The following is a 25,600-nucleotide window of genomic DNA, read 5'->3' on the forward strand; positions in this document are numbered from 1 at the left end:
GGGTTTAAATTAAGGGCGCTGTGCCGGGATGTCACTGACACCTGTTGAGGGGCATCACCGGGACCTTATCTATAAGAACCTGTGGAGGAAAAACGATCATGTGATACTGTTTTCTTGTGGTTTAAGACAACATAAGTTTATTAACTTACAGTTCTAGAGGGTTAGAAGTCCAAAATGGGCTAAAGTCAACAGAGCTGCTTTCGTCTGGAGACTCTCTGGGACCCTTTTCAGGCCTGAAGAGGCCTCGTGCGTTCCTTGGCTCCTGGCCCTCTTCCTGCAACTTCAAAGCCAGCACTGTTAGGCCGAATTCTTCTCATGGGGCCATCCCTCCGGTCCTGCCTCTGAGTCCTTCCTTCACTGGTGAGGACCCTCATGACTACCGGGGCCACCCGGATACTCCGAATGGGACATTACCGGGAACTTGAGGCTTTACCGAGTGTGTGTGGCTTGGACAGAGCTGCTCCCCGCTGGCCTATCTGAACAGCTCCAAGAGATCTTGAGCCACTGGGTCCGGGTGTGGTCAGGCCGCCCTTGCAGGCAGGGACCGTGGCCATACACCGTGCAGCAGCATCAGGAAGAGAAGGGACATGTTCCTGGCGTGGGAGGCCCTTCTCTGTAGGCAGTGCTGTGTACCAGGGACAGGTCCCTGCAATACCCTTAGGAGCAACCCCCCGGCCACTGGCCCCGGCAAGCCAGGGACTACGCTGGCAGCTGGCGGGAAGCGCGGACTCCACCGGAAACAAACCTGGAGAAAGTTATTACGTCACTGAAGCTGGACTCTCGTCCCCCCTTTGCCTGGTGCGGTAGTGAATCTGCCATTGGTTTGTAATGTTGCCAGTTTAAAGGACGGTATCCTATATGCTATTGGCCTGTGAAATATTACTATTGTAAGTTATAATGCCCACAGCGAACCCGTGTTAAGGAAATATCTGGAGAAGACAATCTCAGTCTCTGAACGCAACACGCCCATGCCCCCCCCCCCCCCCATGTCTTTGCTTTTGAGAGAACAGGGGCGAGGCACGTCAGGGCATCTTTAGTCTGAGCACAGCGACGAGTCTTCGCCGACAATGTGTGAAGGAAGGGGACACCTGGCAGGGCCTCTCCCTCAGGCAAATGCCCGCCTACTCGCTCTTCCGTTTTCGGCTCGAAAGTCACGTCCTCCAGCCCTTCCTGCCTACACACCGGGCACAGGACCAAAAGGTTGTCTCTGACTCGTCTCGACAACCCCGGGGCCGGCAGGTTAGGAAGCGCCGAGTAAGTGCTCACGGAATGAATGGGAACATCCAGACTCTAGGCGGGAGCGCTCCGGGCGGGATTTCCTCGGAACCGACCCCACCTTCCCCAGGACAGGACCTCAGCGGCTGGGGCTGAGGCGGGTACACTGACCTCGGGACCCTGGGCCGAGCCCCACCTCCTCCGGATCCAGCCGGGCCTTCCCCACCGCCCACCGAACAGCCAGCCGAGCCCCACGCCCCCAGCCCACACCACGCAACATCGCCCTAGCGCCTGCCGGGGCGTCACCGCGAGGGCTGCGCCGCCCGCGATTGGCCAAACGCGGCATAGCGCCACCTCGGCCTACCGCGCGTGCGCGCCCTCATTGGACGGCGGCGGAGGTGGGCGGGGCCCGCGCGGAGGGCGCGCTGGGCGGGGCGGGCTCGCTCTCCGGAGCCACGCCCCCTGGTCCCACGGGTGGGTCGGGATCTCGGGCCGCCGGGCGCGCCGGACCCGGCGACAGACGCAGGGCGCGCGGCCGTTACTTTGGTTACCGCGCGGGGGATGCTGGAGAGGACGCCGTAGGGAGCCGCCGCCGCCGCCGCCTGGAGACCTGTATTCACTCGCGGGGACACGAGGTGGCGGACTGGAAGGTGAGGAGGCTGGATCGCGAGCCGCCGCCGAGGAGAGTCTCCAGGTAGGGCCGCTCCCCTTTTCCCGGGCGCCGCAGCATGGAGTCCTCGTCCACCTGGGGGGGCAGGAGGCAGCCCTGCCGGGCAGGTTCCCCTCGGCCGCGGGCTGCGCGGGCTCCACCCGTGGGATCGCCCGGGAGAGAGAGGGGCGGGTCGAGGACCCCGACTCCGCGCTCGCCCCGCCATCGCCGGCGGAAGAGGCAGGGCCGCATTTTTCTCGGCGCCAAGGTATTTGACTTTTTCCTCCTCCATCTTCTTCTCGTAGGGCACCTGCTGCTGTTGAGAGAGCGTTTTACAGCACGATGAGCCACCATCAGAACTGAAACCATCATCCGCAACAACCCTCAGGGAAACCCATCTCACAAAAGAAAGAAAGAAACATAAATGGATGGCCCCAGAGAGAGGAGAGTCTAAGCCGGAGCCGTGGGAGCAGGCGGTTTTGACAGACTGCCAAGCCCCGCCTTCCCCGTTCAGATACTTTCACACTCGGTTAGGATTTTCTAAATGAGCCCGATTGGAACTGTAATCCTGTGAGGACGGTCCTTGGAGCGGGGCCGGCTCCGGTGCTCCTTTTGGGAACACATTCTGGGGAGAATCCCGAATCATCCGCGTCCTACAAGGACCGCAGAGGACCTCAGCATCGACCATGTGGACCTTCCTCGGCCTTGCCACCTTCACGTACTTTTATAAGAAATGCGGGGACGTGGTCACGTGGGCCAACAAGGAGCTGCTGCTGTGCGTGCTGGTGTTCCTGTCGCTGGGCCTGGTGCTGTCCTACCGCTGCCGCGCCCGCTCCCGCGGCGGGGCCCTCCCGCGGCGCCAGCAGAAGGGCTCCCAGCTCGCCGTCTTCTCGGACCTCCTGGCGGCCCTGCCTTTCATCGGCTTCTTCTGGGCCAAATCCCCGCCGGGGACAGAAAATAACGAGCAGCTCGGGTCCAGGAAGGTGGGTTGAATATTCAAAGTGGTCAAAGGAATGCGTGCCTTATTTTAAAACTAGGGTTGGGGCCACTCACATGTCCATTTTCTCTAAAAGGCGTAGATACTCAGGTATGAATTCTCATGTACTTGTTTGGGTTTTTTTGTGTGTGTTTTGTTTTAAAAAGCTTTTGACTGTTCCTTGGCACTCTTAGCAAGGACTTGGAAACATTTCATGTAGTGTTGGCGGGGCCAAGACTAAATGAAATGTTATTATGAATGTTGATTTCATCATGCATATCGGTTTGACTATGAAAGGTGACATGGAAGGTTAGAATTTCATTTTGAAGGAGGACAGAATCACTTTCTGTGATGGAAAAAAAGACTTATTTAAATCCCTGGGTGAGGTTGGTATCGGTACCCGGAAGAAGGACACCTGCTGCAGGTGAGTCCTCCGTGTCCAGAAGTGACAGCTGGCCGGGCAGAATGAAGGTGCCCAGCACTCTGCAGCCAGGGGCACAGTGCTCTCTTTCCACATCGCTGGGGCCTTGAGCAAATCGGTGCAGCGATGCCCTGATGAGGTGAGTAAGTGAGCAATGTCCACAGTGCAGTCGTGTTTCCAAACCAAAGACGGCCTCAAATCCACGCGAAGTTACGATCCGTGGGAAAGCAGCGGAGGAGGACAGTGGAGATGATGGCAGTTAAGCCAGAACTCTAGGCCTGTTGGTCACTTGGTGTTGGACCTCTTCCCGAGAGCACTGGAGGATTTGAAGCACGGGAGTAACAGTATTGACTTACTTTTTAGAAAGAGCGTTCCAATTGCCGTGTGAAGACTAGATTGTAGGCAGACAGGAATGGGAGCCAGGATTTCAGGGCCGAGAGCAGCGGTAGACCAGGTGAGGGTGGGCGTAGGGTAGAGGCCCGCAGAGTCAGGGTTCTGGGGCTGCGTTAGTTTTACATCCACAGTACAGGCCAGCAAGCCTGCAGGAGGCAGGGGCTTGGTTTAGAAGTTCTGTTCTGCTGCTTGTGGCTGTGAGGCCTTTGGCAAATGGCTTAGTCTCTGTAAGACTGTTGTCCCTTCTGTTAGATGGGGACGGCAGCAGCCTTACTGGTAGTTAGGGGATTAAATGATTTAATGCTGGGTCCATAACTGTCTAATAGTAGTTATTAGTGTTAGTCTAAAGGTAGGATGCGTCTGTTAGGAGCCTTCTGAGTAGTGGGCTGGTGGGTGTAGGCTGGAGGAATGAGAGCAGGGAGGGGGAAACTTTGATTCTCAGATTGAAATCTTGGGTATTTTTGTCTGCGATAATGTCCCTCAGGGTCCTTGAAGGAATGGTGTCACATCATGCTGTGTAGACAAATCTTGGGGTAGGAGCATTGGGTTAGCTGCAGTCTGCCTTGCTCCCACTCTGAATGCCTCAGGCTTTCTGCTTTTTATTAAGTACTAAGTTCCCTTCAGTGCTGCTTCTCCTGACTAGGTTCTGACTTCCTCCCGTGTTGCATTCCACCAGGATTGAGTGTGTGTGTGTGTGTGTGTGTGTGTGTGTGTGTGTGTGTCTGTGTGAGTGTAATAGGGAAAACCTTGAAGAAAAACTAATTTAAAATGGCATAAGATGACAAAAGGAGCTTATCTTGCTCTCTGGCCAGTATATAAGAACAATACTTTATATATACTCAGTTACTCTGGCCAGTAAGAAATGCTATACTAATGGGAAGAGTCTACTCTTGGCTTCTCTTGGTAAAGGACAGAAAGTTAATTTCCCTAAGAAAAATGATAAAAAAATGGAATGGACAAGGCCCCAGTCCATTATGGAAACATAATAAAAGAATATTAGGATCACAGAGAATTAAAGTTCTAAAGGATTTTTGGGGTTATTTCCTTCCTTTCTGCCTGAGGTCTCTTTTATTAAAAACACTTCAAAATGACAATTAGTCTTATTTTAATCCTTAAGGTCAGAGAACTCAAGGAAGATGGTTCCTTGCAAAACTTTACCTGAAATGAAATGTAGTCATATTTGTGAATCCATAGGCCAAAAAAGAAAAAAATTACTTATTACAGCATTGAATTGTTCATAAAAAAAACCCCCATACAGTCACTGTTATTATCAGTGGGCATAAATCTCTCAAAACAGGACTTTTTCATCTTCTTATGTTCAAAGTTGAAGTTTTTACTGTCAGCCCAATTAGTGATAGGTTTAATGTTTGTCCTTATTAGTAAATTGGAGGACCAACTTGGTTGACATTACTGACCAGGCTCTCTTAGAGAATCAGAGTTAAAATGAAGGAGTAAATTAAATATGTTCTTACATGTCAAAGACTAAAATTGTGAACAGGTCAAGTTCCAAGGGACAAGGAGTTATTTTGTTCTTTTTGGAATTTTATAGAGTTAAATAATTCTCAATTAGTAGATGAGTAGGCAAAATCTGACAATTTGTTACATAGAAGTGATTTTAGATTGAGGTAGATTTTTCAGATGACAGCGCAGAAGGAGAAAATAAAGGTGAATAGTGGCAATAGGTAAAAGGTGCTGAATAGTAGTTTGCAACATGAAGTCCAACTGAAAGTTGTATGTGATTTGCATTTGGCAGATCCTCAGACTATGTTTGAAGAATTGAGTAATTAATGATAGAATTTTCCCTATGATAAGCCTGTGAAGCTCCTTGTAAACATTTTTCTTATATTTCTTATATTATATATTGTGAATTTCTAAATATATCTGTATCACAGCATTTTCTAAATACCATATTTGGAAAAGGAATATACACTTAATTTTATTGGGATATTATTATACATTTTTATTTCTTCAATATTTTAGTGTTGTTGGTTTTCATATATGATCAGGATTTAAGGACATAATGGTTCATTTGGTTTGGTAATGGTTAGGGGGTAGCTTTGCCCAGATGCAAAAGTCCAATGTGTCTGTATAGTAGCAATAAGATTTAAGGATAGTAAAAAAAATAACTTACTTTTTTTTTTTGAAACAGTGCAAAAAAGGAACCAATATTTCAGAAACCACCTTAATAGGAGCAGTTGCCTCTACATCGATATCTTCTCAAAATGACCCGGAAGTTATCATTGTGGGATCTGGTGTCCTTGGCTCTGCTTTGGCAGCAGTGCTCTCCAGAGATGGAAGAAAGGTGACAATAATTGAGAGAGATTTACAAGAGCCTGACAGGATAGTTGGAGAATTTCTGCAGCCAGGTGGTTATCATGTCCTTAAAGACCTTGGTCTTGAAGGTAGGTTCATATTGGTGTTGAGGAGTTCTGTGGTATAAGGAAGCACTGTTCATTTTAGACTACCCTATCCCTGGTAAAAAGGTATTCTATTTTATTTTCATTTAAAAAAGATACTCTACTCACTTTTAGTGTAATTAAAAAGTGTATCAGAAAACTATTTTGATCTAGGCATAGATGTGTGATAAAAGTTTTTCTTTAATCAGAAATGAAATTATTTTAATGTACTTTATCTTAACATTGTATTTTAATGTATTTAAACATATAGTATGTGACGATATTAATATACTTGCTAAACTCCACTTTTTCATGTAACACAAGTATATTTTTATTACTGTTAACCATTGTTTTTCATTAAAATTGTATGTCTGTGCATAGTATTTTCTTAATTGATAGTTCATAATGTACCTTACCTTTCTAACTTACATTAATATTTAGGTTTTTTATTAGAGATAACACTGTAGTGAACCTATCCTATATATTAAAAGCCTAATATGCAAATTGTCCCCTTGACTGGGAGTTTGACTGGGGGTTCGACCGCTCGCTATGACGTGCGCTGACCACCAGGGGGTTGCGTGGGACATGGTGGGTGTTGGCGACATGGTGCTGGCAGCGGGTGGCAGTGGAGGCACTGCCAGCCCCGATGGGCCCTGATGAGAGTAGAACCCTGGCGGGATGGTGGAGCAGGTGACAGGCAGCACCAGGCCAAGGCGGATGGGAGCGGGCTGCTGCTGGGCTCCCAGGCACTAAGGAAGCCTGGCAGGGACCCAATGACTCAGGCAGAGAGAGGCGCAAGGGGGCCCAGAGGCCCAGGTGCTGCCCAGGGCCCAGAGATCAGCTGGGACCTGCCCTTCCACGCCACACGCTTGTCCTTCGATCGCCAGCCAGGCTTAGGGACCGCACTCGTGCACGAATTTTATGCACCACGCCTCTAGTTCTTGTATATAACTTTAAAAGTTATTAAAAATTATATTTTCAGCGTGAATGTCTTAGATGAATTTTCAAGACTAAGATTACTAGTATAATGTCAGTGGATAACTTTATGATAATTATTGCTTTATTATTTTCTAAAATGTTATTAGTTTATCACATGACCAATAATATATAAATTTATCAATTTCCTCTAATCTTACCAGCAATTTTGATAGATTTCGTATTTTGTTTTAATTTAATTTATTTTTTTAAATCAAGTTTTGAACCTTTTTCTGATATGTTCAATGTTTCTAGATTATTTAATGTGAATCATCTGTATACTTTCTAGCCATTGTTATTGGGTCTTAATATTTTTCCTATGGATTTTAATGTGTGAGTTTTATATATAAATATTAATCTTTTGTGATACTATAAATTTGCTAAGAGTATCATCTTACAGAAGCATTAAAATTTCTCAAATAGTTTCACAAATGTCTACCTTTTTGGAAACAGAGACTTTCCATGCCTTCATGTTCTCTTCATGCCTACCATAACTCTGGGCATATTAACAAAATTGATTTTTTTTAACGGAATTGTTTTGTAGATACAGTGGAAGGTATTGATGCCCAGGTTATACATGGCTACATAATTCATGATCGGGAAAGCAAATCAGATGTTCAGATCCCTTACCCTCTGCTAGAAGACAATCAAGTGCAGAGTGGAAGAGCCTTCCATCATGGAAGATTCATCATGAGTCTCCGGAAGGCAGCTATGGCAGAGCCCAAGTAAGACTATGGCTCCAAATATATAATGTTAAAGAATTAACATTTAAGTACAAATACTATTTTATAAATTTCCGGAAGTGTTCAGATGTGGGCTAGACCATAGTCTTACGCTAAAATAAACCGTAAGTTAGAAGAGTGTTAAATCTTTTCAGTGCATTTATTAAGAATATCATATAGAGAATTCTTTTTGGAATGACATGGAACTGTTGTGAATTTTCCTTTGAATAAATAAATTGTGGGATTGTTACGTGGTTGGAATTGAGAAGATACAGTTATTGTAACTATGAAGTCAGTGCATGTGTGCCTATTGGGAGTTAGGGTTTGTGACTATAATACTTCCTATTACATCAGGACAGAGGCCTTCAAGGGAAAGTCCCTGTTCCATTGTTATGAAAGACCTAGTGTGACAGGACTGGCTTCTTCTCTTTTCTATTAACTTGTATTTGCCTCTAGCCTTTAAACATTATAATTGAGGAACTTTTAAAATATGAGAACCTCATGTCATTGGCATAAGCTTAAGTGTTGAAGTGATTTTATCTTTAAGACTGAAAGGATTTTATATCTATGGAACTAGAATATGTTTATTGTAGAAAAGTGCCCCAAAATATAAAGAAGACTTAAAAAATTATCCATGATCCTTCTGACTAGAATTAACCACTCTGAATACTTTGCTGGATAAACTTCAATTCTGTATTCTCATCTGCGTATGAATTGGTTGAGGGTGTTAAGTTTATTTGCATGTAAATTAATTGAGATAAAAATCTAACGTTACTTTTTAAAATATTACATTAGTAATGTAGTCAGTTCTTAAAAATTAGATATTAAAAACCACACATAATTCTAAAAATCATTAATGATGTTTTTGCCTTTTTTGTCACTCCATACCTTTTTTTATGTACATGTGTGCACCCACATGCATGTCCAGTTTACGTGGGTAAATAAGATGAGGGATAAGGAATTTATGAGTCTTTACTTAAATTGCTCCAGTGAGCTACTATAGAATGTATTTGTTTATCTATCTTTTAGTACGAAGTTTATTGAGGGCGTTGCGCTCCAGTTATTAGAAGAAGATGATGCTGTGGTTGGAGTTCAGTACAGGGATAAAGAAACCGGAGACATCAAGGTGAGATATATCAGGTGTTAGCTTCTCCTAAGAGATTTTCCTCTTTCATTTTCTCCTCCTCCTCCTCTAAAAAAGTGGGCTCAGCAAATTATTACTCAACAAATGGAGTTGAGTTCTTTTTAAGCGTAACACATTGTCTTTAGTGCACCTCAGAATGTTATACAAATAACTTTGCAAACAAACACCACTCTATTAACAGTATTAAAAACTGAATGAGAAATATACACTAGCAGAGAAGCTGAGGGGAACTGGAAGGTGAAGGAAGGATTCAACATAAAAGAAATGACTAAGCTAAAATAAACAGTTGTTTAAGTAAGAAAAGCAAAAGTAAGAGAATCTAAGGAAATAGCAGAAGAAAATAGTTTCCAGTATCTGCTCCTGTTGGCCTAGTAAAAGGCTAATCTGTGGATTCTTCTGAGCTGCTCTATAGGCTCACCCCCTCCTAGAAATTGTACTCTAATGAGGGTGATTGCCCGGTAATAATAAATTGTATGTACACCCATGCACACAAAAATTCTTCAAAGTCCTAGCCACTGATTGAAGTACTGTATCAATTATGAAATTCTAGAATACAAAAAATTAGCTCGTCCTTGGAATTTGTAAAGAATGGGATTTCAGTCTTCTATTGGCTATGCTTGCTTTATGGTTTTCTTCATTGTTTATCAAGTGCAGCTTAATCCCAGATGGTTTGGATGGTAGAGCTTTGGAGGAAGGTGATCCTCAGGGACGCCAGGAAGTGTCTCTAAAGATTGGGCATGCATTAACCTAAGCCCACATAACAGCTTCCTCAATAGTATTATCTTCAAATATCCTCTATAATGTTATCCGGTAACATATTAAATCCGTTCATGCACATTTTAAAAGAATGGTCCTTTTACTGTGTATTTCTAACTGCTTAGCTGAATGTTCTTTATCTTTGTTGTAGGAACTCCATGCTCCATTGACTGTTGTTGCAGATGGACTATTTTCCAAGTTTAGGAAAAACCTGATCTCCAGTAAAGTTTCCGTTTCATCTCATTTTGTTGGCTTTCTTATGGAGGTATTTACTGTAGGGGTGTGATTATAAAAAAATAAAAGCAACTTGAAATTCTAAAATTATTAAAATATTTCATTTTATTTTTTCTAGAATGCACCACAATTTAAAGCAAATCATGCTGAACTTCTTTTACTTAATCCAAGCCCAGTTCTCATCTACCAGATTTCATCTCATGAAACTCGAGTACTTGTTGACGTTCAAGGAGAATTGCCAAGGAATTTAAGAGAATACATGGTTGAAAAAATTTACCCACAATTACCTGGTAAGAAATAGGATTTCACTTTCATTGTAATCTAAGTGTGAAAGCACATCTCACAAAAGGTTCTTCATCTTCAGTCCTCACTAACGCTGTGTCTAAAGCAGGCCAGATTTAGTCACATAGGAGTCCACATTTCCAGTTCTAGGCAATAAATATACAAAGTTATCATATTTACTGGTTTTCAGATTCCAGAATAAATATATGAACAAAACACTTTTTTACAGTTGCAGAATACACTGCACATAATTTATCTATTTTTAGCCAAATGGAGTATTTGTGTGAATTATGAAATAGCAGCCCCATCTGCAAGAGACTTTACAGCAATAACTATACAATTGTATGATGACTATGAATGATGGAACTGCCTGGAGTTGTCTGTAAAACCATCAACTGTGGCCCTGGATAAATTAACACAACTTTTAGAGACAAAAAAGGCGGGATTCCTGGAGATGCACATTTATATGTATTACCTAATAGGGAGTCAAAATATACATATTTAAGGTTATTGGATTAATAAAATATACTTGTTTATCATGAAAAACTATTAATATTAAGCAAATGAAAGCCAATATATTTTCACTAAAATTTGTAAATTAGAGGAGAGATTGGTATTAGTATATGTGAGCTAAGTTTCTTTCATAATGTGTATCCTCTGATAAATCCCTAATGGAGTTATGAAATTATTATTGAAGTCATGAAAGTAGGTATCAAAAGAATAAAAATAGAAATGGTCTAAATCTACTGCATATACAAAGAAAGATGAGAGAATATAATTGGACAGAAAACTAATTTTTTATTTCATACCATTCAATACTGTTCTTTTTAATATTCATTTTAGATTGTTTTTATAATCCTTTTAAGTGATATTTATGAACAAATGTATAAAAGATACACCAATAATAGATTTGTTTATGTCTGGGCTATGGAGCTAAGTGATTTTGTTTAATTTTAGATTTTGTCTATTTTTAATTTTTCCAAATAGTCTTGTGTACTATATTATAAAATATAAATTATCATCAAAAACTGAAAGAACCAAAACAAAACAAAAACAGGCCAGAGATAAGATTGGCAGGTGAAAAATGCATCCAGCCAATCAGATACACTGGAGCTGAACTATTTATTTAAACTAGCACATAGCCGAAACCGGTTTGGCTCAGTGGATGGAGCGTCGGCCTGCGGACCGAAGGGTCCCGGGTTCGATTCCGGTCAAGGGCATGTACCTTGGTTGCGGGCGCATCCCCAGTGGGGAGTGTGCAGGAGGCAGCTGATCGATGTTTCTCTCTCATCGATGTTTCCGACTCTCTATCTCTCTCCCATCCTCTCTGTAAAAAATCAATAAAATATATTTAAAAAAAAAAAATAAACTATCACATAAGAAAATCTCCATGTTAAAAAAAATAGTTTCGATATACTTTTCATATCAATGAAGCATAGTTTTCAGAATAATTATCATTATTGACAAAATTTTAATATTTTTAAAAGTAGTCTGGCTAGCAATGTAAGGTCTGTGAAGTTTTGAAATATCTTTATACTTAATTACTTAAATACTGTTTCTAGTATACATAGCCTTCTGCTGTTTGTGAAATGTTAGTATATTTCATCTGATATTACCAAAATATGGTGGTGACAATAAATTGTTAATTATGACAGCTGTCAGTTAACATCTGGAGCAGAGGCAGGTGGTTTTCTCCCTATCTCATGTCATCTGAATTTGCTTCACTGTACATCTAGTTTTTTATTTATTTAGCTGTATTTCTTTTTACATTAATTTTCTCTTAAGATTCCTTAGTCATTCCTTAGCATGAATAAGTGCTTAATAAACAGTTTTATTAATAAAATAATTAGCTTTTTATTTATCACAAGGAATATATGTAACAACCATAACAGATATATAGTAGTTATTTCTTTATATTTGATAAGAAAATGTGGTAATTGGTAATTGAAATGTTATAAACCGTTTATTTGGTGGGGTGGGGTTTATTGCAGATCACTTGAAAGAACCATTCTTAGAAGCCACGCAGAATTCTCGTTTGAGGTCTATGCCAGCAAGCTTCCTTCCTCCTTCACCAGTAAACAAACGAGGTATTATTTTATTGGATTTATTTTATAAATGTTATTCCAAATATTCACATTCAGTATTCCAAGTGACAAATACATGGTTAAATTTATGCTGCTGGGAATAACATGTGGGACAGAGAATTGGTTTCCATGAATTAACACATTACTAATACCAAAATTAATTTATGATAGCTGTAGTTATTATTTAATAAAACAATTATCCATAATTCTGACAATGGACTGGGAATCTCAGTCGGGCAGCAGTCAGGAGGTGCATCTAGAGGCAAATTGTGGAGCTTCCTAATTTTCAGATAAGATTCAATCAAGGTTTATTCTCCTAAATTAACTTCTGATGGTTTTGAGAATATCTCCCCTGATGCCTTTCAGCTTGAACTATGATGTGGCTGGAAATAATCTTCCTAGGCCTACCCTCTTTCCTTAGAATTGTACAGACATTTCTCTGTCGTGTGCTGGCAGTGAATATTGCTGTGAAATGTCCATGACCTCTTGGGTTTTCCCCCCTTGTTAGAAGACTTGTTTCTTATGCCTGGATACCTGTAGATCCTTTTGATTTTTTTTTTTTTCATGAAAGAGGCCTTATAAATGTCTTGACATTGTTTAATATTAGATTCGCATGTGGATTTCATGAGGGCAGAGATCATAGTCTTTTTCTCACTGTATTCCCAGCATCTGGCACATATTAGATATCCAGTAGCTATTGACTGAACCAACTCTTGAATTTTTGCCTCAACAAAATTTAGTCATGATCTGTACCCTTGTTATTTTCACATTACTATTTACTAACTCCCATCAATAACGTTTTTTTTTGGTCTCAAGTGATGCTGCAGAATGATGTCATACTTTAAATTACCTCTTTCTAGGTGTTCTTCTTTTGGGAGATGCATATAATATAAGGCATCCTCTCACCGGAGGAGGAATGAGTGTTGTTTTTAAAGATATAAAACTGTGGAGGAAATTGCTAAAGGGTATCCCTGATCTTTATGATGATGCAGCTATTTTCCAGGTAAGAGATTAAATTATTCTGACAAAAAACGTCTCAAAATAGATTTCTTTGTGGGGCCTAAGAGGAATGGGGCCTTGATGGGGAGATCTGATGCTTAATGGTTCTTATGCAATCCTCTGCAGGCTTATAGAACCTGATGGGCAACCTGTGAATCTTAGAGAATCTCAATTTCTGTATTTGAATATTAGGTAACACTTGATTGCATGTGCCACTTTGCTCATATCGATTGTAAACTTAGCTGCGGTGATACTCTTTGCTTCATAACTCATTGCTCTGAAGACGTTTTGGTAACTGGCAGGGCATAATTCTACGTGGACCTCAGGATAAATATCTATTTGAGGGGATTATAAACATCAGTTGGTGCTTTTTTTTTTCCTTCCTTACCATATAATAAGTGATCTTTTCCTTTTTTAGGCCAAAAAATCATTCTATTGGTCAAGAAAAGCGTCTCATTCCTTTGTTGTGAATATCCTTGCTCAGGCACTTTATGAATTATTTTCTGCAAAAGATGGTAAGTGCAGATTTTTAAAAAATAAATATTATTGTAGATTTTTAGTAGATGAACAGAATTGAACTATAAAAAATTTAGCAATTAGGCTAGAAACAAATGTTTCCTGAGTTTGCTGACTCTCAGGTTGGTAATCATTTTTAACTCCATCCTTGAGCATCATCATCATGAATCTGTTAGACATGGCTGCCGTCTTCCCCTTAGACAACCCTAAAAGCAATACACTGATAATGTATTGTTACTTTTAATTCCCTTGGTCCAAACCAGATGCATAAGATTGTAATGGAGAATCTTGATGGTCATGAATTAAAAGGCAATATAGTTGTTCATTTTTCTTCCCAAACACTAGTTTCCATTTTTCCCCCAAATAGAATTTTATGAAATGAATGTGAGCTCCAGGTAACATTGTTTTTGTCATCACACGCACAAGTAGCCCGGCCAGTGTGACTCAGTGATTGTGTGTCAACCTATGAACCAGGAGATCTCGGTTCTATTCCTGGTTGGAGCACATGCCTGGGTTGTAGGTTTGATCTCCAGTAGGGGGTGGTCAGGAGTCAGCCAACTAGTGATTCTCATCACTGAAGTTTCTCTCTCTCCCCCTCTCTGAAATCAATATATATATTTTAAAAATGGACAAAGTAGCAGAACGCATCCACCTTTTGCTTATTTGAAATCTTCCCCTGCTTTTGTTTTCATATTCCTATAGAGAGGTGGTGGTCAATCTATATAGTAAGGAAAACATGACTGAGGAGAAGCCAATGTTAGAAATGGAGGGAAGGCAAGACTGCCACCTCCCAACCACAGCAGTGTACAAATCAGTTAACAAAACTAGACCTTCAGGTTTTCAAGAGTAACTATAACTCAGATCCCATTCCTTCAGATCCCAACACTATTTCTATAACCTGGACAAGGCCTTTAGCGATCTGTGGTTTGGTGATCTGATTACAAACGATAATACACTACAAATGCCTTCTGTAACCTCTATAACCATTATTCTTGTTAAAAGAAAAACCCCCCAGAAAACTCAGTGATGGTGATTTGCCAAACAAATCTCTCTTGCTAACTGGTAAGGAAGTTAAATGTCTGGTTGGGCAAGTAAAAAGAACTCAGTTTTGAGTTTTTCTAAGTTCTTTAAAGCTTTTCTAAGCTGTTGTGTTCCTTACATTATGAATTTGAATCTGTCAATCTGTGATAAAAAAGTTATGAAAGATTGGAGAAAAGAGCTTTATTGAAGTACAAGCTTGTTTTTTGTTAATCCTCACCTGAGGATATTTTTCCAGTTTTTTTTTTTTTTTTAGGGAGAGTGGAAGAGAGAGGGAAAGGCAGAGAGAAACATCAATATGAGAGAAGCACATTAATTGGTTGCCTCCTGCACAAGCCCCAACGAGGGCCTGGGCCTGGAAGGAGCCTGCAATTGAGATATGTGCCCCTGAAGGAATCAAACCCTGGACCCTTTGGTCCGCAGGCCGACACTCTATCCACTGCCAAACCGGCTAGGGCATATTGGAGTACAAGTTTACCTGTTGTATCCTATTTTATTGGTTTTTAAGAAAAAAAATCTAGGCAGACCTGAAAAGAACATTAATTCTAAACTATCAAAATAGGTTATGGATTGATTATACTATGTTGTGAGTATTTAATGAGTTATTTTGAAAAGTGTAAAAAGCTATATAAATAGGAGACATTTTTTATTATTCACAGCTGTTTTTTTAACTTGATAATTTACTGCCTAAAGGTATGGGTTGGGCATCTCAGACACAAGGTATTTGGTTTCCAGAATTGTGATTTTATAACAAAAAGAGTTTACAGAATATTTTGCATCATTGAATGAATTTATAACATAATCAAGGAAATAGTTTAAACAACTCTAACTTCTGGGACCTACAATTTTGGTATAGTCATTATTTATTAACAGAAAAGTTTATTCATATCACTATCCATAATGTTGATTGTGGAATGTAAAAGAAATCTTAGATTGTTGAAATTTCACGACTAGATTTAAAAAAAAAATTATAGGTTTGATATTTGTTACACTTTTATTCTGATATGTCATTAGCACCCTAACATAAATGTATAAATAATTTGAGAGTAATTTTTAAATTTTATTTTAGATTCCCTACATCAGCTAAGAAAAGCCTGTTTTTTATATTTCAAACTTGGTGGAGAGTGTGTTGCTGGTCCTGTTGGGCTGCTTTCTGTGTAAGTTGTTTTGACACAAAGGGAACATAGTCCAGATGTCCTTAAGATTGTTATGAATTACTGCAAAATTTTCTCCTTATATATTTTGTCATTTTATTATTCATTAGTATGCAAATCAGGATTCCCAGAGAAATGAGAAAAGACAACATTTATGCTTGTGCTTTATTTGGGGAAACAGCATTGATTAGAAGTTGTCGGTAGACGAGGCTAAAACCCTTGATTAAAATAGAAGCTTGTTTTTTGCCTGTGGGCTGATCCACATCTGATCTATGGGAGCCATGGATGACTGAAAAATCTGTATTTAAAAATTAATTCCATTCAAGTGCAGGGACTCAAGAAACTCAGTGATAATTTTCACAGTGCAGATGTTGTCTTTTCTCTTCTATAATCTGAATGTCAGACTCCCATAGCCCAGACTCAAGATTACCGAAACACAGGACTCGAGTAAACTAGACTAAGAGCAGTCACTGAATTCTCTGACAGGTATATTCCAAGTAGATTCTTGTAAAAATATGTTTTAAAAGTTCATCCCTGCATCAAACTTAGCAGGCAGACACAAGCTTATAAAGTCCTCTAAAATGTAGAATGTTTAGCTTTATAGATCATACACACAATTGAAACTCTTTTCTAGTAAATTTGATTTCTGTGTCTTACCAATATTTGTTTTGTTTTTCTTCTATTACAGGCTCTCTCCTAATCCTCTAAGTTTAATTGGACACTTCTTTGCTGTTGCCATCTATGCCACATATTTTTGCTTTAAATCAGAACCTTGGATTACGAAACCCCGAGCCATTTTCAGTAGTGGTGCTGTATTTTACAAAGCATGTTCTGTGATATTCCCTCTGATTTACTCAGAAATGAAGTACTTGGTTCTTTAAAGAGGGACCATTTGTGAATGAATATTTGGAACTCACCAAGTCCTAAGTGACTTTCGGAAGAGGATTTATGCAGTATGGTACTATACCACTTCTTGGAAACTCTTGGACCAAGACAGGAATTAATTTGTTTTTGAAGTTATTTGTATATAAACATGTAAATATATACTTTAATTTTCAATTTAAAATGAAGGGTCAAATAAGATAGTTCAAAAGAAATGATTGTTACCATAAATTAGTGCTAATACTGAGAACAGTTTTTCTTTTGAATTCAGTATTTGGAATGAGTTACTGAGGGACATACAAATAAAATGAAGAATGCACCCTCAGGTCGTTTTGTTTCTTGTTGTGGACTTCTTTACGTAGCTTCAGGATGATGGAAAAGAAGACCACAGTGGGATGCAAAATGTAGAGGGAAACCTGTTCTGACGCTGATGCTGGGGGAAGTTGCCTTAAATCTCTGGACCTGATTTTCCTCATCTATCCAGGGAGACGGTGTGATAAGGTTCTTTTCTGAGTTCTTAGAAAATATCACACTTATACATTCATACAGGAAAGCAGCAAGGGCTTTATAAGGTCCACTGTAGAGCATTAATAAGCCAGGCTAGGATTGTTTCAAGAAACAGTGAATGAATAAAAAGCACTTGTAATGCCTGGTATAATGCCTTAAAACCAGTATGTTTTTCCAAGTTTATGGTGTATTTGAAAAGATTATAGACGTGAGTTAATCACAATATCAGTAATGCTCCCCCTGAAATCAGAGCAGTAAAATATAACCTGGACTATTAAGTAATGACTTTAGATTCTAATGATTAGGGCTAAAATCACATGTAAGCTTTTAATAATAAAACTTTATCTTTTTTAACTTTTAAGTTCTTTCGGTTGAAAAACTTCCTCTGGCCAACTTACTAGTGGACTCATTTGCATCCATCACTTTGCCTTGATTTAGCAGAGTGTCCAGCTAACTCATTCCCTTGGTTCCCAAAGTTCTATTTTCTGTTTAAAAACTCACTTTCTCAGAAGAGATGCTGGAACCCCTGAGGGTGTCTGAGATTAGAAGAGGGACTGTGAGCCACAGACACTAAGAAACTTCCTTACTCTGTAGTCCACAGATTGTGTGGTCACTGCATTTGCTGCTAGTTTGACTATCACTAGGAGCCACCAGCCTGTCCTGGGTGTGTCCATAGGACCTTCCAGACAAGGTGTTTGCACAGTGAATACATAGTTTTCGAATAAACCGGAGCACTGGGTACTGGCAATACTATTTTACTGAAAATCTGGAGCTGCACAAATAGTTCTTTAGAACATAAAACTAAATGGATTTATACGTACATTCAGCATTTTTAAAGAGGCAGTACAAAAGTGTGTTCTGCTCCTACATGATATAAATTGCAATAATACCATGATTTCAACAATAGTCTTATCTATTCCATGAGATACATCTTACTCAGAATGTCTGATGTTTCCCACGATAAAGGGAAAACATGCAGTTTACATGAGCAGTTGAGTTTCGTCCTCTTAATTCATTTTAGTGATGGTGGGAAGATTTAGGGATAATCCTTTCATCAAAGTAGAAGAAGAAATCAAGTTACAGTACTGTTCTGAACTCATCAAAAATGAAATTAGGCACGTGTGCTTCAGCAACCTGAAATAATAAAATGAGTTAAATTATTCATAGTGTTATTCAGAACACATGCAACATTTCCCAAATGAAAACTGAAGAAATGAGATCCTTCTAGCAGGAGGAATCCCAGGGAGCCCTGGCCTCAAGGGGTGGGCCACGCCTTGAGACCACGCTTCTGTTCCTGGTGTTCTCCATTCTGGTGCCTATTTTCTTGGCACTGCTGACATCTCAGGGGATGCTGACCAGCTCCCCCTGCCTGCAAACCTGAACTCTTAAAGGCACTGTGATCTGCTCGGAAGTACTAAGAGGTAATATCTCCAGGAAGATCAGGAAGTCTGGCCAGTGACCAAGCCAGAGGGGGATGAGAAGAAGGCCCACATAGGCACCCATTCCTGAGCTGTTCTGAGGGGTGGGATGGGGTGCGGTGTAGAGCTAGGCAATCTCCAGGTGCTAGAAATTGGTATTTTTTTAAAAGCAGTGCTTAATTTTTTATTATAAAGGTATCAACTGCTTATTAGAGGAAATTTAACAAATGCAGGAGTATAAGAAAGAATCTGATCTCAATCCCTTAGAGAGAACTACACTGATAATTATTTTGTATTGAATTCTTCCAGATTACACACACACACACACACACACACACACACACACACACACACGAAAACAATTCTTAAAAGGTAAAAAGAGGTGTGTCATTTTTGGAACAGTAGTCATATGTAACGTTAGCCGTAACATGAACTTAACCCGGTTACTTGGAGAGAACACACCACACCTGGTTGTTTCTCTACCCTGGCACTGAAGGAATTCTCTCCTGGACTGCACATCTCACCTCAACTGGGGAAGCTGCTGCCAGGGGTATGGCAGACATTCTGTCTCCTTGCGAAGCTCTTAGCATGGTGGAGAAGGAAGGACGTATCAGAGCTGTGTGCAGAGCAGTGGCGAGGGGACAGGCATCCCCTGAGAATGAGCTACTGAACTTCACTTCTAAGTCGGGGCCACGCAATACCACCTTTTTACAAAAGGCATAATGCTGTTCTTTATCACTTACCCTCCTGGGTAGTTTTGTGTACCGAACATAATCCTCCAGGAACAGAAGGGCACCCACAACATCTGCAGGCATTTCAGGGACCTTCTGGCTGTAAGAGAACACTCTGGATCGATTAACTGCGTTGCACATGGGAGACCCCCAGTCAGGATACTGAAATACGAACTCAACGACAGATTACTAAATGCAGTCAAAGAAACACCTACAAGAACACCTCGATTCATACCAAGTCATTATCTGCTCACCTAGCTTCACAGTAGAGCATAGAGGATAAACTGTGGTTCGCGTGGACCTGGCCGTCTGGACTCACCCCTCGGTATCCCTCAGCACTTCATGGTTCAAAGACTGGCAGGACCCCGAACAGGCCACACTTCCCCATGCCCTCCAGCCTCTGCAGCTACTTTCGCTCTGCATGCGTATTTGAAGGTAAACTTCTACCCAGCTTGGGTACTTCCTCCGCGGCGCAGTCCGCCCTGGCGCCTGTGGGCGGATGGCCTTTTCCTGGTGCTCTCAGTGTGCCTGGAATCTTCCCCAGGCCTCTGACATTTTCGGTTGTTCGTGTGCTGGTTTCCCCGAGGGAGGGCCTGGGTCATGTTTTCATCGTTCTGCCTCCAGTACCTGGGACTGTGCCTGGACCAGTACTGTATATAGGAAGGTGTATATTTTCCATATGGAGCCTACTCATGTATTTATTCACAGTTATAGTGGCAGCCACTCTAGAGCTGGGAATGCAGCCGCATGCATGATGGTTGTCTTGTGCAGCTTACATTACTTTTCTCAAGATGAGTTTTTGGGTATGAGAACTATTTCCAATTTATGTACAGATGGGCATTTTCTAAATAAAGAATGCTACGGAAATGGATTACTGATGTATTTCTCTAATGATTTTTTGCTTTGAAAAGGACGTTTAAGATGATTGCAACTGGAAAAGTCCCCACTGCTCTCAATCTTTCAGGTGTGGCCAGGGCTACATTTATATTTGCTCTGCTTGGAACCAGGGAAGGAAGGCGTCTCCATACATCTCGAGTCCCCACGTCACTTCACTGAGCCGAATCAGAAATCCTGAGCTGCAGCTTGACCCCTGTAAGCTGGTGACCTCTCTCGGGTTGCCAGGAACAAGCCAGACCAGAGGCACACTTACTCCTTTGTAGTCATTGGCGAAGAAGAAACAGGAGGTGGACCCGCCAACCCCTGACAGACGGGGCACTACGACTGGGGGTGGCCGGGTGTGGAGGTGACTGGAAGCCACTGCCCTGGTGCCACCTGAACGAGTCCTTGGCCTCCTCTCCCCTCCCCATGGCCATGGGCGAGATGCATCAGATTTCTGGGGCCTGCTACTTTCCTTTGCAATTATTTTGTGATTGTGACAATTTCATTATTGAGATTTCCCCATCCTTCCAAGTGCTCTTCTATATTTCAATTGTTAAAAAATAAATTTGCTCTTTGAAAAAGGCTGACCACATGTCCTAGACAAATATCCAGTGTTATTCTAACCGTGACATAAGACCAGGGAGGGCTGGCCTGGTTGAGGCCCATGGAGAAAAGATGGCAGGATTTAAAATGAATATAAAATCACTATGAGCCACTGGTATACAGTGGATGCCAAGGACCCAGTACTGCGATTCTGGGTGCACTGAGGGGGACCTCCCTAAGGGGAGGCTGGATTTGGAATCTGGGAAAACACATTGTGAGATGGCCAAACTAGTAACAAACGAGAACCCCCGGAGAGGTCACCAGTACATCAGGAACAGGTGGAAGCGCTACCCCAGAGAGAGAAGCCCTAAGGCGGCGGGGACAGTAACAACCTGTGGTGATGCTGCCAAGGAAGGAGACGGCTTTATTCTGTTTAATGAAAGGGTCGGAGAAGGCCCAATGAATGACATTTCCGAGATGGGAGGGCATTTTCCACTTATTGTGTGCAATCGGGAACCTTTCAATGATGAGAATGATGCTACCAGTGTCTGGTGTTGCCTTGAGAGGTAATGAGTGCCTCATGGAAGGGCGTGTCCCAGGGGAGACGGGATTACTACCTGCCCGGACATCTGAGAGCTGATCTTGCCTGTGGAAGGAGGCAAAAAAAATGGCCTCTGAAATGACGTCCGATCAGCAGAGGGCTGGGAAGACCATCCTCGTTGTCTTTAAGTCACACCGACACGTGTGGCCAGATGGTAATCTCCCAGGTTTTGGATGTGTGACCTGACAGAATTTCAGTTAGCCGGGCTGAGCCAGTAGGGTACCAGAGAAGGAGGCTCAGGACCCAGCATCTCACGCAAATAACTTTTTGGGGAGGGGGGAGAATGAAAGGTTTACAAGCTTTGTATTCAGTAGGAACTGGGGTGTGCTTTCGGTCTCATTACACACTGGGGCTTGAGCTGTGTCCAGCGTCTGACAGACATGCTCCCTGCCTCCCTCCAAGGGGTGGAGCTGTCCCTGGCTGTGGCCCAGGCAGGGCACGAAGGCTCCTGAGGTCTGAGAGAGGCATCCCCGCACTAATCATGGTCGTGACTCATTCATGCAACATCCCTGTGAATGTACCTGGAGCACCCTGGGCGGGGCAACTAAGGAGGGGCCCACCTTAATTTCCTTGAAACAAGGAGATGTGCCCTGACTTGCTTTACTGAGCAGGCTGAGCAGCCCATCCCCATCTGCCCGGTGAGGTACTAAGAACGCCCCTCCCTTACGGGTCCCATGCACTCCTGGCCTCCGTACCTGGTACACTGCTCCACTGTGGAGCGGATGAACTGGCCGATCAGCGCCAGGAACTGCTCCGTGTACCGTGAATGAAACTGCTTCAGCAGGGTGAGCAGTCCCAGGACGAGCGGCGGCCAGTCCACGGGGTCGGCAGGTTTGCGGCAGACCATTCCTGCAAGGAACCGCAGACCACCAGTTACATCACCAGGCCAAAGGCTGGCCTCTGGCGACGTCCAGTCAGTAGGGACGCTCCTGTTTGGCCACATCCTCACTGGCACGGGACTATTTGGAAGGAATAATAACCCTGGGCATTTTGAGTTAGACCCGGGATTGGTGGGGGCTGCCTGTGGTCTGAAGGATTCAACATGATACAACAATTACTCAGTTTTACAATTGTCATCACTCTGTCTTTTGGATTATATAATTACAGCATGCGATTGTAGAAAAATTTAAAGATATAAAAAATATAAATGAGCCTGGCTGGTGTGGCTCAGTGGTTGACCATCAACCTATGAACCAGGTCACAGTTCAACTCCCAGTCAGGGCACATGCCTGGGTTGTAGGCTCGATCCCCAGTAGGGGGCGGGCAGGGGGCAGAACCATAATCAGCTGCCTAAATGTTACAGAAAGGAAAGAAGCCAAGGCCCCACACCTTTTACAAGTTGAATAATCAACCACTGGAAATAACGGTGGACTGTGGTAGGTTGATAGGAAATTCACTGTCCCCATTTCATGGAGGGGCATTAAGTTTCAGAGGCCCAAAGATATGGATTTTATAAACATAGATTTAATTAAGAAAATATCTCATATGTAACATAGCATCCTATACAAAGAGCTGTTTTGTTAGTTATTGATCTATTGATATTGCTACTTATTGCAAATAATAGATTCATCTCATACCAAGGTTTTTGTTGTACTGAAGTTTTGGCAATTGAGCGATCAGAAATAGAAAGTTGACAACGGGGAAGTAGGGTAGGCGCTTGGTTGTTATGTATATCTGGAAAGAGAAAGGTACAAAAAATGGATGTTTTTTCACATTGCACAACACTGCAGAACACATTTATAAATGGAAGGGTTCCTTTTTATTTCAATTTCCTTTTCAGACCACCTAAGACTAGGATGTTCCACTAATTTGCTGCCTTCAGAGTTTATTTAACATCACTGGATCCCCGAAAACATAAATACCTATATAACAATTAGCCCTCTGGGAAAGGAACAATTTTGCTTAGAGATTAACAGCTACTCCTCCCTCCTCACAATCTTCTGAATGTCATTAACAAAGGGAGGGAGGAAAAGAGTGATGAGCAAGAGTGGGATAGAAAGGAAAGCAAGTACAATAGTCAAGGCAAAGCTGGAGGGACGAAGGGAGGATAGAGGGAGGGTGGGGAGGAGGCAGAAGGAAGGAAAGCTCCACAGGGCTGCGCGTGGCAGGACACACGCAGAAAGCAAGCAGATGTCTCCGGTCATTTGCTGAGCCCTGGGCAGTGTCACAGAGCAGTCTCCCTCCCAGTCCACCTGGCAGGAGGTAGATACTTAGTCCTCTCCCTCCCCCCAGCAGCCCGAGTACAGGGTCGTTCTGGCTGGGGAGCAGGGCTCTGCTTCGACTGCCTGGCTCCACCCTAACTAGTGAGGAGCCCGGGAAGTGATCTGCCTCTGAGCCTCGGGCTCCTCGCCCAACAATGGCACACTGATCGTTGTAAGTACTCAAAAAATGTGAGCTGCTATCTAGGTTCATGATCTTTTAACCAAAAAACCCAGGGGATCATACAGATTTCAAAATTTCACACGTTATAGATTTTACCAAGGTAATATAGGGCTAGATAACACCCTATAATCAAAGTCATCAGAACATGAACATTCACAGGAACAGGTGTTGCCACCAAAGGAGATCTGATACCAACTTGTGAGAAAACGTCCAGTTCTTAGAGGACTTCGGTGGTCAGGATTGCAGGGACGTGAGGAGCCCCAGGTTACAGCTGTGATACATCAGACACAAGCAGGAAGGATCAATGCCACCATTTGGTTGCAATTCAGGTATCAAACCCTGGACAAGCCTAAAAGGAGTCTCTTACAGACAGAGCACGTTTTGCTTGCTAAGGAGCTCTGGCAAACACTGTATCGTCTGACCCTCAGCCAGAGTCAGGCAGGAAAGGTGTGAGCACACCCTCCTGTTACCTGTGGGAAAAGGCGCTCAGAGGGGGGGGACTTGAGTGAGGAAGGGAGGTGCTGGGATCTGAACCCGGGTTCTCCCAGGACTTTAGCCCAGTGACCTGCTACCCGGGCCAAAGCGCCTTTGTGGACCACGTGTCTCCCACCACACCATTATACGTTTTAATCATCAACCTTATTTAGTGGGTTGTGAATGCCAGCTGCCTCCAAGTAGGCTGTGATTTCATACAAGAGTGTGTTATCTTCTTTGGGGTAAGGCAGGGAGGGGTCCTGGTAGTGGGCTTCGATGTCTGCTAGGAGAGCCCTGCGTGGAAGAAACACAAAGCAGTGATACATGTTCGAAGCTCATGGAATTTTACAACAGTTAGTACAGACTATGATGTAATCTTTAAGGGCCTCAGTCTCCTCATCTGGAAAATGAGGGCTTGATCCTTCTCATTCTCTAGTGCCAGGCCTGCGATTGGGTACACATGAAAAATTTAACCTCAAATTGCTTTATCTTCTGGAATTCACCCAGATCAAATGCTTTTACCACTCAAGTTTTGTGAACTGACTGAACTGTTTGACCAAGAAGCATGATTTACTTATCTTAAGTAGGAAGCTGGGAATGAGAACAGGTTGCTGGGAGGAGGAGGACTGTACCCAGGATGTGTGCCCACAGCCACGCCTCGCAAAGAAAACACTTCTAATTGCCCACAGGATGCTCAGTGACTCAGTCCTATGGACGGCCAAGTGGGGGTTTTGGTAACAGTTGACCCTCGAACAACATGCGCAATCGGAAACCCATGTATAACTTTTGGCTCCTCAAAACCTCAATACTAATAAGCTTACTGTTGACCAGAAGCCTTACTGATTACATACACACCGATTAACACATTTTGTAAGTTGTATGTATTATATGCTGTTTTCTTAAAGTAAGCTAGAGAAAAGTGTTAAGAAAGTCGTAAGAGAAAAAACACTTATAGTATTTATTGGAAAAAAAATCTACATTATAAGTGGACCCAAACAGTTCAAACCCGTGGTGTTCAGAGGCCAACTGTAATTGCTTTCTCAATCTGTGCAAGTACCTAGAATGGTGTCTAGTATGTGTTAAGTGATCAATATTTGTTGGTTGAAGAAATGAGTCCATCAAGAAAAAGACACACACACACACACACACACACACACACACACCCAAGGGACAATAGGGAAGCAGCCTATTCATCCAGAGAGCCTTCTTACCCACAAAGAACTTAACGT

At 42.3% G+C, this 25,600-nt stretch overlaps 2 protein-coding genes across 3 annotated transcripts in view; one reads left to right on the top strand and one right to left on the bottom strand.

Moving 5' to 3' along the window:
- Window positions 1-1,141: 1,141 nt before the first annotated feature.
- On the top strand, window positions 1,142-17,161 carry SQLE (squalene epoxidase). Of its 2 annotated transcripts, XM_081111430.1 has the most exons (12): window positions 1,142-1,909; window positions 2,170-2,847; window positions 5,804-6,056; window positions 7,570-7,750; window positions 8,777-8,873; window positions 9,799-9,912; window positions 10,000-10,171; window positions 12,155-12,250; window positions 13,108-13,250; window positions 13,665-13,761; window positions 15,870-15,957; window positions 16,643-17,161. In XM_081111430.1, exons 2-12 carry the CDS (start codon window positions 2,551-2,553, stop codon window positions 16,833-16,835), a joined length of 1,731 nt encoding a protein of 576 aa, XP_080967556.1. In that variant the 5' UTR covers window positions 1,142-1,909; window positions 2,170-2,550; the 3' UTR covers window positions 16,836-17,161. The 2 variants fall into 2 exon arrangements, with proteins under 2 accessions (XP_080967556.1, XP_080967557.1); XM_081111431.1 differs by lacking the exon at window positions 15,870-15,957.
- Window positions 17,162-17,712: 551 nt separating this feature from the next.
- Window positions 17,713-25,600, bottom strand: part of WASHC5 (WASH complex subunit 5) — a 47,830-nt gene continuing 39,942 nt past the window's right edge. The window contains exons 25-29 of the mRNA XM_081111429.1: window positions 24,536-24,665; window positions 23,093-23,189; window positions 22,211-22,364; window positions 19,505-19,592; window positions 17,713-18,477 (exon numbers count right to left, since the gene is read on the bottom strand). Coding sequence (XP_080967555.1) covers window positions 18,421-18,477; window positions 19,505-19,592; window positions 22,211-22,364; window positions 23,093-23,189; window positions 24,536-24,665 — 526 coding nt within the window. The 3' untranslated portion in view covers window positions 17,713-18,420. The remainder of the gene's footprint in view (window positions 18,478-19,504; window positions 19,593-22,210; window positions 22,365-23,092; window positions 23,190-24,535; window positions 24,666-25,600) is intronic.

Source organism: Myotis nattereri (genome assembly GCF_964212035.1).
Source record: "Myotis nattereri genome assembly, chromosome: 17".
NCBI classification, from domain to species: domain Eukaryota; kingdom Metazoa; phylum Chordata; class Mammalia; order Chiroptera; family Vespertilionidae; genus Myotis; species Myotis nattereri.

Bases quoted from the DNA above. Each gene is read 5' to 3' on its own strand.
- SQLE (XM_081111430.1), top strand. From the start codon at position 2,551: ATGTGGACCTTCCTCGGCCTTGCCACCTTCACGTACTTTTATAAGAAA. The intron at 10,172-12,154 runs GTAAGAAATAGG...GGTTTATTGCAG, and splicing joins AATTTACCCACAATTACCTG to ATCACTTGAAAGAACCATTC. The intron at 12,251-13,107 runs GTATTATTTTAT...ACCTCTTTCTAG, and splicing joins TTCACCAGTAAACAAACGAG to GTGTTCTTCTTTTGGGAGAT.